The following is a 16525-nucleotide window of genomic DNA, read 5'->3' as shown; positions in this document are numbered from 1 at the left end:
CCCTCTCACTCACTTGAGTCCAGGGATATCCAGTAAGTTGGTCAGCCCAGTCCAGTTGATGTCCAGCTTCTGTGAAGGCAGATGTAGTTAAAGAGTCAACTTCAGAAGATGCTGCACCAAGTGAATGAATGGGTGGATGTATGGACGGACAGATGAAGGAATGAAGCGATTGGTAACAGAGACTCACAGGCCTGCGTATGAAGAACATGGTGACGGCTCCCACCAAAGGAACGTCCCCAATCAGGGGCTCCAGTATAACCCTCAACATTCCATGTAGCTACAGAGATGGGGTAGGGGGGGGGGGGGGGGGGGGCGAAGAGGAGGAAAAGAGATAATGAGGGAAATAATTAGAGAGATTAGCGACAGAAACCGAAAGAGAGAGAATGATACAGGTTAGCTTTATATAGAAAGACTACGAATTTGCGGGGGGGAAATGTCTCATGTACTGCACTCCCACCAAATCCCCAGCCACATTGTTCGTTCTCTCTGTACCTGTACTCCTTTCACTCCCGCTTTGCAAAAGTACTTTTTGATTTCCACATTGATCTCCACATCACCCGCATAGCTGGAAAGAGGAGAGAGGGGAGGAGTCAGGGGGGAGAACAGAGAGATGATGTAACTGTCAAGCTTCTGCTGCTGCTATAGACGATGGACGTGCTCTTCATCACAGAGGGTGGTGAGGGTAGCCACAAGTGCGGCGGCGGCTGCGTACCTAATGTACAGATCCAGTAAGACCTGCCGCTTGTCGTGCTCCGTGTGAGCCTTCACTCCCACAACCTTCATGGCCTGCGACAAAAAAAACACATCATATCATGTGCATAGAAAGTCCACAACATAGATCGTGTTTACTGCAAGATGCTGTGTATAAGGTAACCTCGTCTGCAGGCTATTGGGGAGGAGGTCTGGTGCTAATAAGAAGTGATTTGTTTGTGTGGAAATGTTCTGTATGGTCATTAGTGTCCGAATGAACCTGTCCATCTTCCTTTGTATAATGACAAAGCCACATATGTACATCTCTATAAATGGCTTGGCTCTGGGGCCTACTATACAGTAGTGACATGGTGTTATATGCAGGCCAGGGCTCTTGTACCTTGTCCCCTAGGTTGACTTTGGTGAAGCTGAGGGTCTGTAGGTGGGTGTTGGATGCACGTATGACTGGAGCAATGGCTTCGACCAGTAACTTCTCCAGATACTGGCCCACGAACGGCCACGCCTGCTGCAGAATCTACAGGAGAGAGCGAGAGAGCGAGAGAGGGAGAGAGGTAGAGAGAGAGGGAGATAGTGAGAGGGTGGAAGGGGGATGTAGTCATGCTTCTCACTGTGTGTTTACAACCTAATAAATATACATGAGATCCTATCATCATCACTTGACCACGCTTCAAGGACACCTTTGTCATTTTTCAAGGACTGCAGTGCTTGCAGGCGACTTCACTGAATATTGAATGTAAAACGTATCTAGAATATACGATCTGCATTAGCTTGCTTGCCAAAGCTCATTAGGTCAACATATGCTATGCCATATTCATTAATATTTACGTTGTATAATCACATTTGAAGTCACAGATAGTAGGTTCTATAACAACTGACTAACTCTACTGGACAACCAAAAAGGACAGCCCCAAGATAACTCTCATTTTGGCTTTAGTCATGGCCGCTTGCATTTCTTAATGGGCAATCTTCAAAATGAGGCCAAATCAGGAAGTGCAGTCGCCCTCTAATGTTATTTGTTTGTGTTGTATCTCCAGGATATGTGATAATGGATTGACACAGCAGGGATTTGTGAGCAAAAGGAACATTTGAAACCGAGCCTGTGCACTCTGCACTGTGCACCTCACTATCCCTCTGTGTACAGTGACAATATTTATTTCCAGTCCCCCGTGTCATGTACACGTCCCTTATAATTGACTGCATCTGCAAACGCAGAAAGAGGACCTGATAGTGAAAGATTTCACAACCTTAGAGCATGATGTCCCCTCCCCTGTATCACATATCCACTTACATTACAGGAAACGACAACCACATATCTGGTTGAGAGGCTCTTCACATGACGGAAACACAAAAGCCGTGGCCCTGCAGTCAAATGACCTAGTGACCTCATGGGTGGAAGTTTATTCATATGTTTCATGAATAATAAACATTATTTTTTTTCCTTCTTATTTTTATCTGACAAAAATGTGGTGCTTCTGTGTCAAACAGTAAAACAAATTCAGTTTTCTGTGATGTATATAAGGTGTAATATTGGGATGCAAACTCAAAATGTAATACATTTCAACTCTATATCTGACATGGTACAGGTGTCTTCTTTTCTTAAGTCCATAACCATGTGTGTGAGGTGTGTACTTTTGTTTCAAAGTAGATGTGTTTAAGACTACCAAGAAACACTGTGTGACCCTGATTTAGCCCATTGTCTGTGTCACACTGCTTTGCTTTATCTTGGCCAGGTCGCAGTTGTAAACGAGAACTTGTTCTCTACTAGCCTACTTGGTAAAATAAAGGTGAAAAAATAAATCAAAAATAAATAAATCAACTGTACATTTGATGGTTCACTTTTGTATGGTTCCACTGTGCAAGTCAGCACTTTTGGTCATACTATTTAAATCATACTGCCATGCAGTTGTGTATACAGCGAATTAATGGCAAGATCCATCCGAGATCTAAAGCTTGGCGTCACTTTGAAAAGGTGCTAATTTCTGAATCAGTGTGTGGGATTTAAAGAGGCAATCAGCAGTAGAAACGATAACAAAGCTCTGACCCCACCCCTGTTTCGGTAAAAAGCTGGGGCTGGAGAAATATAACCACTCAAATCCATACACGTAGCTATGGATGCAAGGACTAACCATCTATGAAATCAAATGTATAGTTTTAACCATGTTTTCAGGCTATATAGTGTTTGTTTACATTTACAAGCTAATATTTTGGGTTCTGATGGGGTACGACAGTTGAGCTAAACTCATGGGGCATTTAGAAGTTATATCCTTCAAGAATCAAAAGGGTACATATTGATTTGATTTAAAAGACCCAAAGATTGATGTAGCAACTGCTGATTGGCCCTTTAAGGCAGTGGCACTAATATTTCTCATCGCACTGCCAAGCCATTCCCTTTGACGCTGACCTTCCCCTGGGCCCTGTCTGTTTGTCTGGGACTGGTCACGGGCTGCGTCCCAAATGGCACCCTACTCCCTACGGGGCCTGGTCAAAAGTGGTGCACTAAATAGGGAATAGGGTGCCGTTTGGGGCACAACCATGATCTCAGTGATATGATGTGTGCTCACTCACTACTCCCGGAACCCAGAAAATCCAGTGAGCACTGAGCTACTCAATATGTTAAGAGTCTGTCAAGAGAGACTACGTGCTCAAAGACTATCCTCACAAACCAGGTACAGTAACTAGGTATCGTGCAGTGAAAATCCTCCTCCTCATTAATCCAGGAATTAAACCAAGGGATTATGAAAGATACTGTAACTGCACGTAAATTAATAAAAATCCTAACAAGAATATAATGACATTCTGGCCCGTGTCATCCTATCTGTTGTTTTAGATATGGTCAAATTCTAATTGAATAACATTTAGGCTGTGCCATCCTATCTCTTGTCCTAAAGAAGTGAGATGAGGAATCAGGCCAGGGTCTGTAGTTGCAGCCTGCCAGGCAGAGAAAGAGCCCCCTACGCAGTCAGAGCACGCGGTGGGTGTCAGCCAGGCAGCTAGCCTGGAGCAGCCCTGGTTGTTGCTTGTGAACGATAAGCCGAGCAGATCACTCCCCTACAATATGTGCTTTGTCACAGAGACTTCATTACATCTCCCAGTGAGAAGGGCAGCCTTGTTTATTGATAATCACATCACCATCATCCTCGCTGAAGATGCTGCTGGCACTCAGTGGAGATGGGAGGGAGGCTCGCTGCTGTGGCTGCTGCAGAGGGTTTAGTGTGTGTGCTTAGTGTGTGTGTGTGTTGTCAGGGGGAACCTTTACACTCCCCCCTGACTCTTACTAGAGGATGATGGGTACTAATGGAGGGAGTGGAGCGCTGCCAGAGACAGGATGTAGACACACACCGCAACCCAGGGCAACGATGGACAGGCACAACTACGCCATGCCAGGCAGCACAAAGCTCCTCCATCACCACAACAGCTGTGTATGTGTGTTTGTGTGTAAATGTTTTCCTATATCATCAGGACCAGAGTGTCCTGACAAGGTAAGAAAACAATACATATTTTGAAAAGCCAGGACTTTTTTTATGTCCTGAATTTGTTAAAGTGATATTTTAGGCTTAAGGGTTAGGTTTAGAGTTTGGGGTTAAAGTTAGGGTTGGGATTTGGGGTTAGGTTTAGCATTAGGGGTTTTGGGTTAAGGTTAGGTTAAGAGTTAGGGTTAGGGAAAATAAGATTTTGAATGGGAATACATTTTTACTACCCGAAAAGACCTGAAAAAAAACTGCAGTGTGTGTGTGTGTGTGTGTGTGTGTGTGTGTGTGTGTGTGTGTGTGTGTGTGTGTGTGTGTGTCTTGGGGTAAGGGTTTAGGGGTTAGGGAAAATAGGATTTTGAATGGGACTGAATTGTGTGTCCCCACAAGGTTAGCCCCCACAAGACCGTGTGTGTGTGTGTGTGTGTGTGTGTGTGTGTGTGTGTGTGTGTGTGTGTGTGTGTGTGTGTGTGTGTGTGTGTGTGTGTGTGTGTGTGTGTGTGTGTGTGTGTGTGTGTGTGTGTGTGTGTGTGTGTACACTACATACCTTGTTCATCCACTCAACTTTCTCCACGTCCGGAAAGTTGACCTGCAGAGAAAGCGAGAAAGTGATTGGTTAGATTTGAACTTTGAACTGCCTTTAAACAAAATATCAGAAGAGTGTAACCTGGGTAGGAATGTGTGAAGCTCGTGAAATGGATAAAGATTGACTTGAGACAGTAAAATGAAGATGTGTGTGTCTTTTTGGCCATCGCCCATGTTTCAAAAGATAACGAACCACAGACCGACCCTGAACCTTTCCTCCAAAGCAAAACCACAGTCACAAGACCTTCACAAGATCACACTGATCATGATCAAGTGTCTATGTGTGTGTGTGAGAGAGAGATATCCTGTGATATCCTGTTGACACAAACCACAAAGATTGTGGTATAGTGTGAGTGTCCTGTGGATGGGACAGTTGAAGAATGTTGAAATAGTCCCATGACTAAGAAAGTTTTCTTTCTTTCCTGATATGGTCCAACTAGTCTCCCCCTCCCCCTGACTGATGTCTCTGAGTCATCAAGCTTCTGGCATCTAAAAGGAGAACCGTAGTACAACCCTTAAGTTCTAAGGAACCTTGGAACTGAAACAGGAAATGGGGGTGCACACAGAAAAACGCCTCAAATTAGGGTGGCACAACAAAACCTCCGAATGCAAACTCTCTCTTGGGAAATGTTGAGACTCATAGTACGAGTAACTCACAGTCACTACTGGGCTAACTGTGCTAAATGTAAATACTGTAATATCTCTGTGGCCATCTTTGTTGGACTAAATGTTCATTCTGAATTCCACCGTGACTGTGGCATTTTAGAGTTTGGACTCATTCCCCCAGCCCTGCACATAAACAATGTCCAAATATAGCTATGGTTGGATGGACTACAGAATGAAGAAGGTGAGGTGGGGGTTGGTAGGAACAGGGTACAGTAGGAAAACTAAAAGGTCAGGATTTTTTTTTCAGCAGCAGATGATAAAAAGGTATGAGAGAGAGAAAGAGACAGAGACAGAGAGAGACATCTTCGCTCATCACTTATGTTTATAAACATTATCAACTGTGTCAGACAATTTCTGGATCATTTGTTTACAGATGTAGACATATTTTGACAGTGTAAACAACGGAGTCTTTGTTTTTTGATTATGACGAGTTAATGTAATGCATTTCTAAGTCATTCGGTATTATTCTAAATCAAAGGGTGTATTTTATTCATTTGAATGAATGGAAATATTATATTGCAGACTGTGGCTTTAAATGACCAGATTGCAGACTAGATAGTGGGGTGCAGATGTGTTCTGCAATCTGCAGTTGCAGCAGCAGGCTGAGGCTATAGAGAATACACAATACAGTATAGGTTTGTCACTTACCCATGGGGGTAATTCCCGTTTACTCCTAAAAGCCCTTGCAGTGGTGTATGCTCTCTCGTTCTCCAATACGTACATGGCTGACCGCAGCCGCATCACTTTCTCGTTGCGACTGTGTTTCCATCCCATGTAGACCATCAGACCGAACAGAACTAAGCTGATACTAAACCCGAAGTATCCTGCCAGGTAAACTGGCAAAAGTGTAGCCAGGCATTTTCCAAAGGACCACAAAACGGACACCGCATGTTGGCCGGGCGGTTTGAGTGGCTGCGTCTCTTCCGGCAAGGCGGAATCTGCAGCCCCCGAGCCTGTGGCCATGCTCGGCCCTGCATCCCTAGATGGCGTCGCAAAATCCTTCTCCATGGAACAGCTACCTATGCAGTTCAGCGTTCAGTGCCTTCTTGTTGGTGAATTACTAATTAAACGAAATCCGAATTAAGTTAAGCCTGCAAACCATTGACAGTGGTTTACTCTATCGACACGAAATGTTCGTGTAAAATACCTCTTGAATAGGTAGCCTAAACAGCCAAAACCCTCTCTTCGTGTACGCACTGACAAGCAGACACGGGCAAGTGGATTCTAATATTTGTCAGACTTGAGAGGGCGTGTTTTCTAAGTGAAAGCCCTCCTCAAATCCAATAGAGAAAAAAGTAACCTTAAAATTAACTTGTTCCGAGAATAGTTGTAACGCACTGACTCCCCCGCACCAACCAGTCAATGAGCGACGTCTCATACAAGAAAAAAGCTATTGCGCTGCTGCAGTTTTCACAAAAAACCGCATAGCTAGCTTTCCAACAGACTGAGAATCTATTTGCAGTAGCCTAAGCCTATACATACGGTAGTAGGCATATGAATAAATGTGATAGTAGGCTAAACGACGTTCTTGATAAAGCAACCAACGACAGCAACCGCTCAAGCAAACCGTTATCTCTTGACGCCTGCCTGATATAATGTGCCTATTTACGCACGGGTGAGTGCACGTCTCCACACGTAGCGTTTTGGAGTCTAGTGTAGGCTGTTGAATGTTCTGTGTTGTTTTTTTGTCGGCATGCTACCAGTAGGTTAGTAATTTAGTATCCGATTGTTAATAGTCCAACATGCATTTGTAAAAGGCAAAAACGTATAGCCAATGCGTTTATGTTTTCTATTTTTCATTTTATTTCAACCTCAAGACAACCAATTCAAGTTAGAAAATGTCCTACAAAATATGATACCCATTTTCAAAGCCAAGGAAGGCTATCCCTTGTTTACACACCACCACCATGTGACAGGTAAGTATCCTTGGCTGACATCTATTGGAACAGGTATCCTGTAAATACAACACTGTGCCAGAGATTAGAGAGATCAGAGAGACCAGGGAGATTAGAGAGACCAGAGAGACCAGAGAGATCAGAGAGATCAGAGAGACCAAACCATTTTGCCTTCAGGGTATTTAACCTGTTTGTTCCAGCGTTTTTGAGGTTTTGGGTTGAACTTAGGCTAATTGAGGTTTTATTAAAAACATTCAGGTAGGCGTAATTAAGTTTATAACAAAATGAAGGCCTACATTTTGTACAGGCCTAAAATTATAGAAAAATGAATATAGCCTACCGTTGGCAACAATACAATAATAGTCTATATGAATGGGCTATAAATGTACAATAACATGTTTTTCCCTACAGAATTATAATTTCTTTAGAAGAGACATATATCCAGGGAAACTACTTCTACCCAGCTACTAATGTAGGCCTACCGGTAGTCAAGGTTGCTTGCCTGTTGCTGTGATAGCTCCACTTAGTGTCACTGCAGAGCAGTCAGAGTATTTAGATAGAGTGCAGTTTATAGGCCAGACATGAGTGTCTAATAATAGTGTATTTAGATTTCTCTCCTTACAGGTCTGAGGCACATCTCTAGACGAGCCCACTATAGCCTGCTAAATACATCCTTTCACATTAATACAGCTACACGGCTGTCAAGCACCCGTGGCCCATTAAACAGGGGGGCTCCCGAGTGGCGCAGTGGTCTAAGGCACTGCATCTCAGTGCTAGAGGCAGACCCTGGTTCGATTCCAGGCTGTATCACAACCGGCCTTGATTGGGAGTCCCAAAGGGCAGTGCACAATTGGCCCAGCGTCGTCCGAGTTAGGGTTTGGCCGGGGTAGGCCGTCATTGTAAATAAGAATGTGTTCTTAACTGACTTGCCTAGTTAAATAATGGTTAAAAAAAACTGAGTTGGGTGGTAGGTTCCAAATGTACTGCTGCCCTTTAAAAAGGTCACTCGTTGCTTCAAGCCACACCTACCAAATGGAGCAAACGTATCCCCAAAACATTCTTGAACAGATTTTGAGGTATATTTGCTCGGTTTGGTTGGTGTGGCTTGAAGCGATGAGGGATGTATTTAAAGGGCAGTGGCCATGCCAACAGCGTTCCCCAAACCCTCCCTGTTTTTTAACTGGCTGTTCAGAACAGCACCGGTTCCGTTTAATTGAACTTAACACACCGTTTTTTCATACTGAACACAGCTAAGGTCTCCCTTCCTGAAAATGCATCCCAAATGGCACCCCATTCCCTATATAGTGCACTACTTTTGACTAGAGACCTATAGGCCCTGGTCAATAGTGCACTGTGAAGGGAACACTGTACCACTCTCACCTCAGACCAAAGGCCTACCATTTCTAATACAAATGCCTTATCAGATGGTTAATAAGTGCACACATCAGTTGGGTTGAGAGTTGCCAAAGTAAATACACTGTACATGCATTAGTCTCTTCTCACAGCCCCTGTGAGGTGGCAGCTGTTAGAAGACAATCTATGCATGCAGCAGTCCAGTGCCAGAACCAATCAGTTGGATGGGCATTTGATTTCCATAGGTGGGGGGGGGGGGGGGGGGGCGTTGTTTTTCACGTGACCTCCTGTCTTGTCATAATTTTGTTCATGGGTGTTATAATAAAGACCATAGGCAGCTTGTGAGTTTCAAGGGGAGGCTTGCAATTTATCCTACCATTTCTACCTATCTGCCTGCCAGTTGTGGTTATTTTTATATGCGCATTTTCGTGGAACAGTTTCATTTCAGTAATAGATTTTTTGTTTCTCAAAAGTATTGTCATGTGGTTCATCATAAAAATGTGAATCTAAAAGTTTAAATTCAACTAATGCATATGCCATATGGACACATTGATACACTGTGATCCATTTGCTGCTAAAGCACATGGAAATCAGAGATAGCCCATAGTTCAATCCGACAAATATTAACAGTAGAAAATATTCTGATGACAATTCAGGTTCTTTGAATCTGCCTCACTTTCTATATGTCTTGACTTGAGCTATTGCTAGTGAAGAACAACATTGTATCAACTTAGTTGGCTTGTGCTCAGGGCATTTGCTCCCTCAACATTATCAGGACAGAGAAACCACACACATGCTCATTTCTCACATGGAGCACTCCAAACAAAAGACAATTTTTTTTGACAAAACTCCTAAATTATGGTAATGAAATAAACCACAACTTATTTCTCACAAGTGTGGCATGTTATGAACTCTGCAAACAAAGTTTCCACTCTGAGAATGGTAAATGACTGTAATACATGCGTTAGCAGAAATTGATTTAACCAAATGATGGTGATTAAAGGTACATTTACTCGGCCTACTGGTTGTATATGTAATGGGGAATTGATTTTATTTAAATCTGGGAGTGTATGGGGAGTGTCGACTGGTATAGGGGGATCACATCTCCCCATAACGAGAGTGGTATCCTACTAAACAAGCTAGATCTACTCAGGGTTTTCTAAAGCTAACCAGCTTCAGTTGGCTTCACATTCTATCTCACTGGCAGGCTTCTTACATACTCGGGTTTCCATCACTTCTGAAATCGTCATGCTGCCAGCACGCCCATAAGCGAGCCACTCTTGGCGGCCTAAGCGGCACGCTGCAATATACCGCTTGCGGAATGTGAGCGGCGTGAACTCTTCTAGCGGAGCGATAGAAAAAGTTCAGCTATGCTCTACTTCATGCAAATTGTACGCGGCCTCCGCTTCCGTTAACCTATCAGGTGAGGAGCGGATGTTTGCTTGAAAGTCTTCTGTTCATGAAACATAGATCCGTCTGTCATTAGTTGCAGTCAAGAGCAACCAAAAAAGATGGTGGAAAGCCAATCAGCGCAGGGTCTGGTATTCCAATTCTATATGATGTGGTTTTGCTAGAATACAGAGAGGAAATGGAAATATGGTCAATGGCATTTGGAAGGATTGCAGAGAGTATTGCTGTTAATGGTGGGTGAATTCGAGATTTGCACGTTTGTTTGTGCCCAGACCCTTTGACTTTTTCCACATTTTGTTATGTTACATTTTAGAATAAGGCTGTATTACATTGTTCCCCCTCATCAATCTACACACAATACCCCACAATGACAAAGCAAAAGCAGGTTTTAAAAATGTTAGCAAAAAAAATGAAATATCACATTTACATAAGTATTCAAACCCTTTACTCTGTACTTTGTTGAAGCACCTTTGGCAGCGATTACAGCCTCAGTTCTTCTCGGGTAGGATGCTACAAGCTTGGCACACCTGTATTTGGGTAGTTTCTCCCATTCTTCTCTGCAGATCCTCTCGAGGTCTGTCAAGTTGGCTGGGGAGTGTCGCTGCACAGCTATTTTCAGGTCTCTCCAGAGATGTTTGATCGGGTTCAAGTCCGGGCTCTGGCTGAGCCACTCAAGGACATTCAGAGACTTGTCCAAAAGCCACTCCTGCGTTGTCTTGGCTGTGTGCTTAGGGTCGTTGTCCTGTTGGAAGGTGAACCTTCGCCCCCAGTCGGAGGTCCTGAGCGCTCTGGAGCAGGTTTTCATCAAGATTCTCTCTGTACTTTGCTCCGTTCAGGTTTCCCTCGATCCTGACTAGTCTCCCAGTCCCCGCCGCTGAAAAACATCCCCGTAGCATGATGCTGCCACCACCATGCTTCACTGTAGGGATGATGCCTGGTTTCCTCCAGACATGACACTTGGCATTCAAGAGTTCAATCTTGGTTTCATCAGACCAGAGAATCTTGTTTCTCATGGTCTGAGAGTCCTTTAGGTGCCTTTTGGCAAACTCCAAGCGGGCTGTCATGTGCCTTTTACTGAGGAGTGGCTTCTGGCCCCTCTACCATAAAGGCCTGATTGGTGGAGTGCTGCGGAGATGGTTGTCCTTCTGGAAGATTCTCCCATCTCCACAGAGGAACTCTGTAGCTCTGTCAGAGTGATTAAAAAAAACAAAAGCACAGACTTTATCCACTTACCAGTCACAATAACTGAACTCTGATCTCCGAGTAGGAGGCCCAAACCTCCCTTTAGGACCACCGGGACCTCCGTCCTCACTCCCTTGACCACTACCACCCATAGAACCGTTGAATTTAGAGGAGGCAGAGCGAGGGTGCTCAACGCGAAGCTTGCAGTCTCCAAATCCATAACCATTCCTCCCATAGACTGCATCCTCGGCATCCCTGATACATAAGGACATGTCAATTTGATTAACACATTGCATATGGGAGTCCGTTATCTATCTTAGCACATGATGAATGATGGAGGCCATTGTGTTCTTGGGTACCTTCAATGCTGCAGAAATGTTTTGGTACCCTTCCCCAGATCTGTTCCTCATCACAATCCTGTTTCTGAGCTGTACAGACAATTCCTTCAACCTCATGGCTTGATTTTTGCTCTGACATGCACTGTCAACTGTGGGACTTTAAATAGACCGATGCTTGCCTTTCCAAATCATGTCTAATCAATTGAATTTACCACAGGTAGGCTCCAATCAAGTTGTAGAAACATCTCAAGGATGATCAATGCAAACAGGGTGCACCTGTGCTATGAGTCTCATAGCAAAGAGTGTTTATACTTACGTAAATAAGGTATTTCATGAAAAAAAATTATACATTTGTAAACATTCATAAACACCTGTTTTTGCTTTGTCATTATGGGGTATTGTGTGTAGATTGATGAGGAAAAATGATATTTAATACATTTTAGAATAAGGCTGTAACGTAACAAAATGTGGAAAAAGTCAAGGGGTCTGAGTACTTTCCGAATGCACTGTATGCTACCAATTGGATTATGGTATCTTAACATTATGATTCTCATATATTATAGTTTATGGCTCTTTCAGTATACCTGTGGTCATGAGATTGATGATTATAGCTCACTCCTATAAAATACATAGGTCTACATGTAAAATACATAGGTCTACATGTAAAATACATAGGCCTGCATGTAAAATACATAGGTCTACATGTAAAATACATAGGTCTACATGTAAAATACATAGGTCTGCATGTAAAATACATAGGTCTGCATGTAAAATACATAGGTCTACATGTAAAATACATAGGCCTGCATGTAAAATACATAGGTCTACATGTAAAATACATAGGTCTGCATGTAAAATACATAGGTCTACATGTAAAATACATAGTGGGGAGAACAAGTATTTGATACACTGCCAATTTTGCAGGTTTTCCTACTTACAAAGCATGTAGAGGTCTGTCATTTTTATCATAGGTACACTTCAACTGTGAGAGACGGAATCTAAAACAAAAATCCAGAAAATCACATTGTATGATTTTTAAGTAATTAATTTGCATTTTATTGCATGACATATGTATTTGATCAACTACCAACCAGTAAGAATTCCGGCTCTCACAGACCCGTTAGTTTTTCTTTAAGAAGCCCTCCTGTTCTCCACTCATTACCTGTACGCACCATTGTTTAAATTCTTTAAATGTTTAATGAACCTAAAAATTGTCAGCACCTTGATGTACAGTACTGTACCTAGAATGAAAGAGTTGGATTTGCAGTAAACAATTTCTAGTTATAAAAATGTTGAAAATATGGCTTATGTTTACCCTCACTTACATTATCTACTGGTATATTTTTTAAATGGAGAACATATAGCTCAACAATATGCAAATGATGTGTGAGTTTAGCTATTCTCTGCTTCAGACGTACAATGGCAAGGGGCACATTGATTGCACATGGCCATTAGGCCAATAATGCCATCATACCGTAGGCCCATTTCATTACATCCAAACGGCCACAGCCTTAAATGCTAGCTTATATTTCACTTAGCTATAGTATGTAGTTTGTTAGCTAGCGGCGCATTAGCCTAGAGTAGCTAGTTAACATTAGCTAAACATGTTTGAATACATTTACGCCTAATCAAAGCGACCAACCCTTTGAAGCAGTCAAAACGTACCATTATGCACAAGCATCCCCCCAATATTTATTTGTAAGTCAGTGTTGCATTTAGTTTCACATGCATTCTGTCATAAAACATTTAATCAGTCTTCCTTAAATGAGTCTTTGCAAGAGGGTAATCAGATTAGGCCTCCACCCACAGTTCAATCACTCTGTGCAATTAGTTAGCGAGACCTGGAGCAGGTTAGTTTTAGAATTCATTGCCCAAGCTAAAAAGGTGAGCCACTTCAGTATGACTGGTTATCCCGAGTTCAAAGTTGACTTGAACCTGCTCCGTACGATACCCCTTAGGTTAGCATTACAAATCTTTGCAACTGAACTTGATTGGGCATAATGAAAAATAATGACCTCTTAACATTTTTAGACCCAGTTTCAAAACAATATTGAGTCAATTTAATTTTAAACCAAAAACTTTGAAAATATAAACAAAAGCAATGGAGTAGGGATGGTTTTGTAGAAGAGTAAAGAATACAGAATGTCCCCATATCAAATCTCCCAGGCAGGTGGTTGACCAACAGTAGCACCATCTCTTCGTAGCCTCTTGTTGGCCTGTGTCTTGTTTCAGACTTGAGTTCTTGGGAAATCCTTGGTCCCGTGTTGTGTCCATGAGAAAGGTCACAGACATGGTTTTGTAAGGGGGCAGTCTATTTTGACCTCTGCCTCATCTTCCGCCTCTTGCGCTTCAGCCTGCGCATACGCTTCTTTCTCCACTGAAAGAGAACAGAGGGGACAATGTTAGCGATACGGCAATACATAAGTGCCGAAACACCTGTACTCGTAATTTCAGAAGCATGGTTGCATAGTCATACACAGCAAAGTGTATATATATATATATATATATATACACATTTCTATGGTTTGACAGCTGACGTCAGTTGATTGTTAGCCACGTTGGCTAAGTGGGACTAGAGATAGGAATCTAGCAAGTGTTGATGCAGCAAAACACTAACCTCAAGTAGCTAATGTACAGCCGTGGCCAAAAGTTGAGAATGACACATTAATTTCCACAAAGTTTGCTGCTTCAGTGTCTTTAGATATTTTTGTCAAATGTTACTATAGAATACTGAAGAATAATTACAAGTATTTCATAAGTGTCAAAGGCATTTGACAATTACATGACGTTGATGCAAAGAGTCAATATTTGCAGTGTTGACCCTCCTTTTTCAAGACCTCTGCAATCCGCCCTGGCATGCTGTCAATTAACTTCTGGGCCACATCCTGACTGATGGCAGCCCATTCTTGCATAATCAATGCTTGGAGTTTGTCAGAATTTGTGGGTTTTTGTTTGTCCACCCGCCTCTTGAGGATTGACCACAAGTTCTCAATGGGATTAAGGTCTGGGGAGTTTCCTGGCCATGGACCCAAAATATCAATGTTTTGTTCCCCGAGCCACTTAGCTATCACTTTTGCCTTATGGCAAGGTGCTCCATCATGCTGGAAAAGGCATTGGTCGTCACCAAACTGTTCCTGGATGGTTGGGAGAAGTTGTTCTCGGAGGATATGTTGGTACCATTCTTTATTCATGGCTGTGTTCTTAGACAAAATTGTGAGTGAGCCCACTCCCTTGGCTGAGAAGCAACCCCACACATGAATGGTCTCAGGATGCTTTACTGTTGGCGTGACACAGGACTGATGGTAGCGCTCACCTTCTCTTCTCCGGACAAACTTTTTTCCAGATGCCCCAAACAATTGGAAAGGGGATTCATCAGAGAAAATGACTTTACCCCAGTCCTCAGCAGTCCAATCCCTGTACCGTTTGCAGAATATCAGTCTGTCCCTGATGTTTTTCCTGGAGAGAAGTGGCTTCTTTGCTGCCCTTGACACCAGGCCATCCTCCAAAAGTCTTCGCCTCACTGTGCGTGCAGATGCACTCACACCTGCCTGCCGCCATTCCTGAGCAAGTGCTGTACTGGTGGTGCCCCGATCCTGCAGCTGAATCAACTTTAGGAGACGGTCCTGGCGCTTGCTGGACTTTCTTGGGCGCCCTGAAGCCTTCTTCACAACAATTGAACCGCTCTCCTTGAAGTTCTTGATGATCCGATAAATGGTTGACTCAGGTGCAATCTTCCTGGCAGCAATATCCTTGCCTGTGAAGCCCTTTTTGTGCAAAGCAATGATGACGGCACGTGTTTCCTTGCAGGTAACCATGGTTGACAGAGGAAGAACAATGATTCCAAGCACCACCCTCCTTTTGAAGCTTCCAGTCTGTTATTCGAACTCAATCAGCATGACAGTGATCTCCAGCCTTGTCTTCGTCAACACTCACACCTGTGTTAACGAGAGAATCAGTGACATGTCAGCTGGTCCTGTTGTGGCAGGGCTGAAATGCAGTGGAAATGTTTTGGGGGGATTTAGTTCATTTGCATGGCAAAGAGGGACTTTGCAATTCATCTGATCACTCTTCATAATATTCTGGAGTATATGCAAATTGCCATCATACAAACTGAGGCAGCAGACTTCGAAAATTCATATTTGTCATTCAACTTTTGGCCACAACTGTAGTACTATCAACCATTTCAGTTGGCTCAGAAAGCCATGGCTAATGATTAAATTGAAAATAATTAAATGTGGCTTAGCAGGTAGTTTCCAAATTCTGTGCAGTTTGTTATTGTGCCTACAACTAGTTAGATGGCTGAACTAGCTAGTAAGTTAGGTATTCGCTGGCTAACTCTTAGCTAGCATAGCAACAAGCGGACTACAAATTGTTTAGAGGGGAAATGACTCACCTTGGCCCTCATGTTGTGGAGGGGTGTCTGTAAGGAAAGGGGAGAGAAAAGTTGATTAGTCGGATGGCTTTTAGTTAGAAAGGTTTATTTTGGATTCATATTTGACGTTAAACAACTCTTGAAATTCAATTCTCTGTGTACCTCTACAAGATGGCACCGTCTCCAAGAAGACCGTGACTGTTGTTCGATTGGTTATTTATACACTGAGATTACGTCATCATTGTTGGATGCTCATGAACTCTGGGAAATGCAGCCAATGATTTTTCAACGAGTTTTTCGTATAACTAACCCCTGTATCCTGCTTCTATCTATGATGCATCTTTCATCAATAATATATATGGTTTTGAACTGTGCTAAGACTTGGATCAATCAATTGTCAATCGAAATTATTTTTGTATACAATTACAAAATGTCTGTTTTACTGTCGAGTGTGGAGGTATATGTTATGCTGTGTAGAAAGCCATGTAATTACATGTACAGTATTTATTCTGTACATTATTTTAGATGGGGGAGGTTCATAAGACA

At 42.8% G+C, this 16525-nt stretch overlaps 1 protein-coding gene and 1 long non-coding RNA gene across 3 annotated transcripts in view; both read right to left on the bottom strand.

Moving 5' to 3' along the window:
• Positions 1-6969, bottom strand: part of LOC120061029 (extended synaptotagmin-1-like) — a 28778-nt gene extending 21809 nt beyond the window's left edge. Inside the window, exons 1-7 of one of the 2 annotated variants that reach the window (XM_039010518.1) lie at positions 6078-6969; positions 4726-4767; positions 1091-1225; positions 713-786; positions 493-565; positions 188-277; positions 14-69 (exon numbers count right to left, since the gene is read on the bottom strand). In XM_039010518.1, the coding sequence (XP_038866446.1) occupies positions 14-69; positions 188-277; positions 493-565; positions 713-786; positions 1091-1225; positions 4726-4767; positions 6078-6437 (830 nt within the window). In that variant the 5' untranslated portion in view covers positions 6438-6969. The remainder of the gene's footprint in view (positions 1-13; positions 70-187; positions 278-492; positions 566-712; positions 787-1090; positions 1226-4725; positions 4768-6077) is intronic. The other variant, XM_039010517.1, reaches the window with a different exon arrangement.
• Positions 6970-13279: 6310 nt separating this feature from the next.
• LOC120060635 lies at positions 13280-16201 on the bottom strand. The gene is made up of 3 exons (XR_005478251.1): positions 16142-16201; positions 16001-16027; positions 13280-13984 (listed from the first exon to the last, which is right to left on the bottom strand). It is a non-coding gene; the product is annotated as an uncharacterized LOC120060635 (long non-coding RNA).
• Positions 16202-16525: the final 324 nt, after the last annotated feature.

The sequence above is a fragment of the Salvelinus namaycush genome, chromosome 16 (genome assembly GCF_016432855.1).
Source record: "Salvelinus namaycush isolate Seneca chromosome 16, SaNama_1.0, whole genome shotgun sequence".
Taxonomy (NCBI): Eukaryota; Metazoa; Chordata; class Actinopteri; order Salmoniformes; family Salmonidae; genus Salvelinus; species Salvelinus namaycush.
Note: the sequence above shows the minus strand (reverse complement) of the source record. Positions and strands in the feature narration are given on the sequence as shown.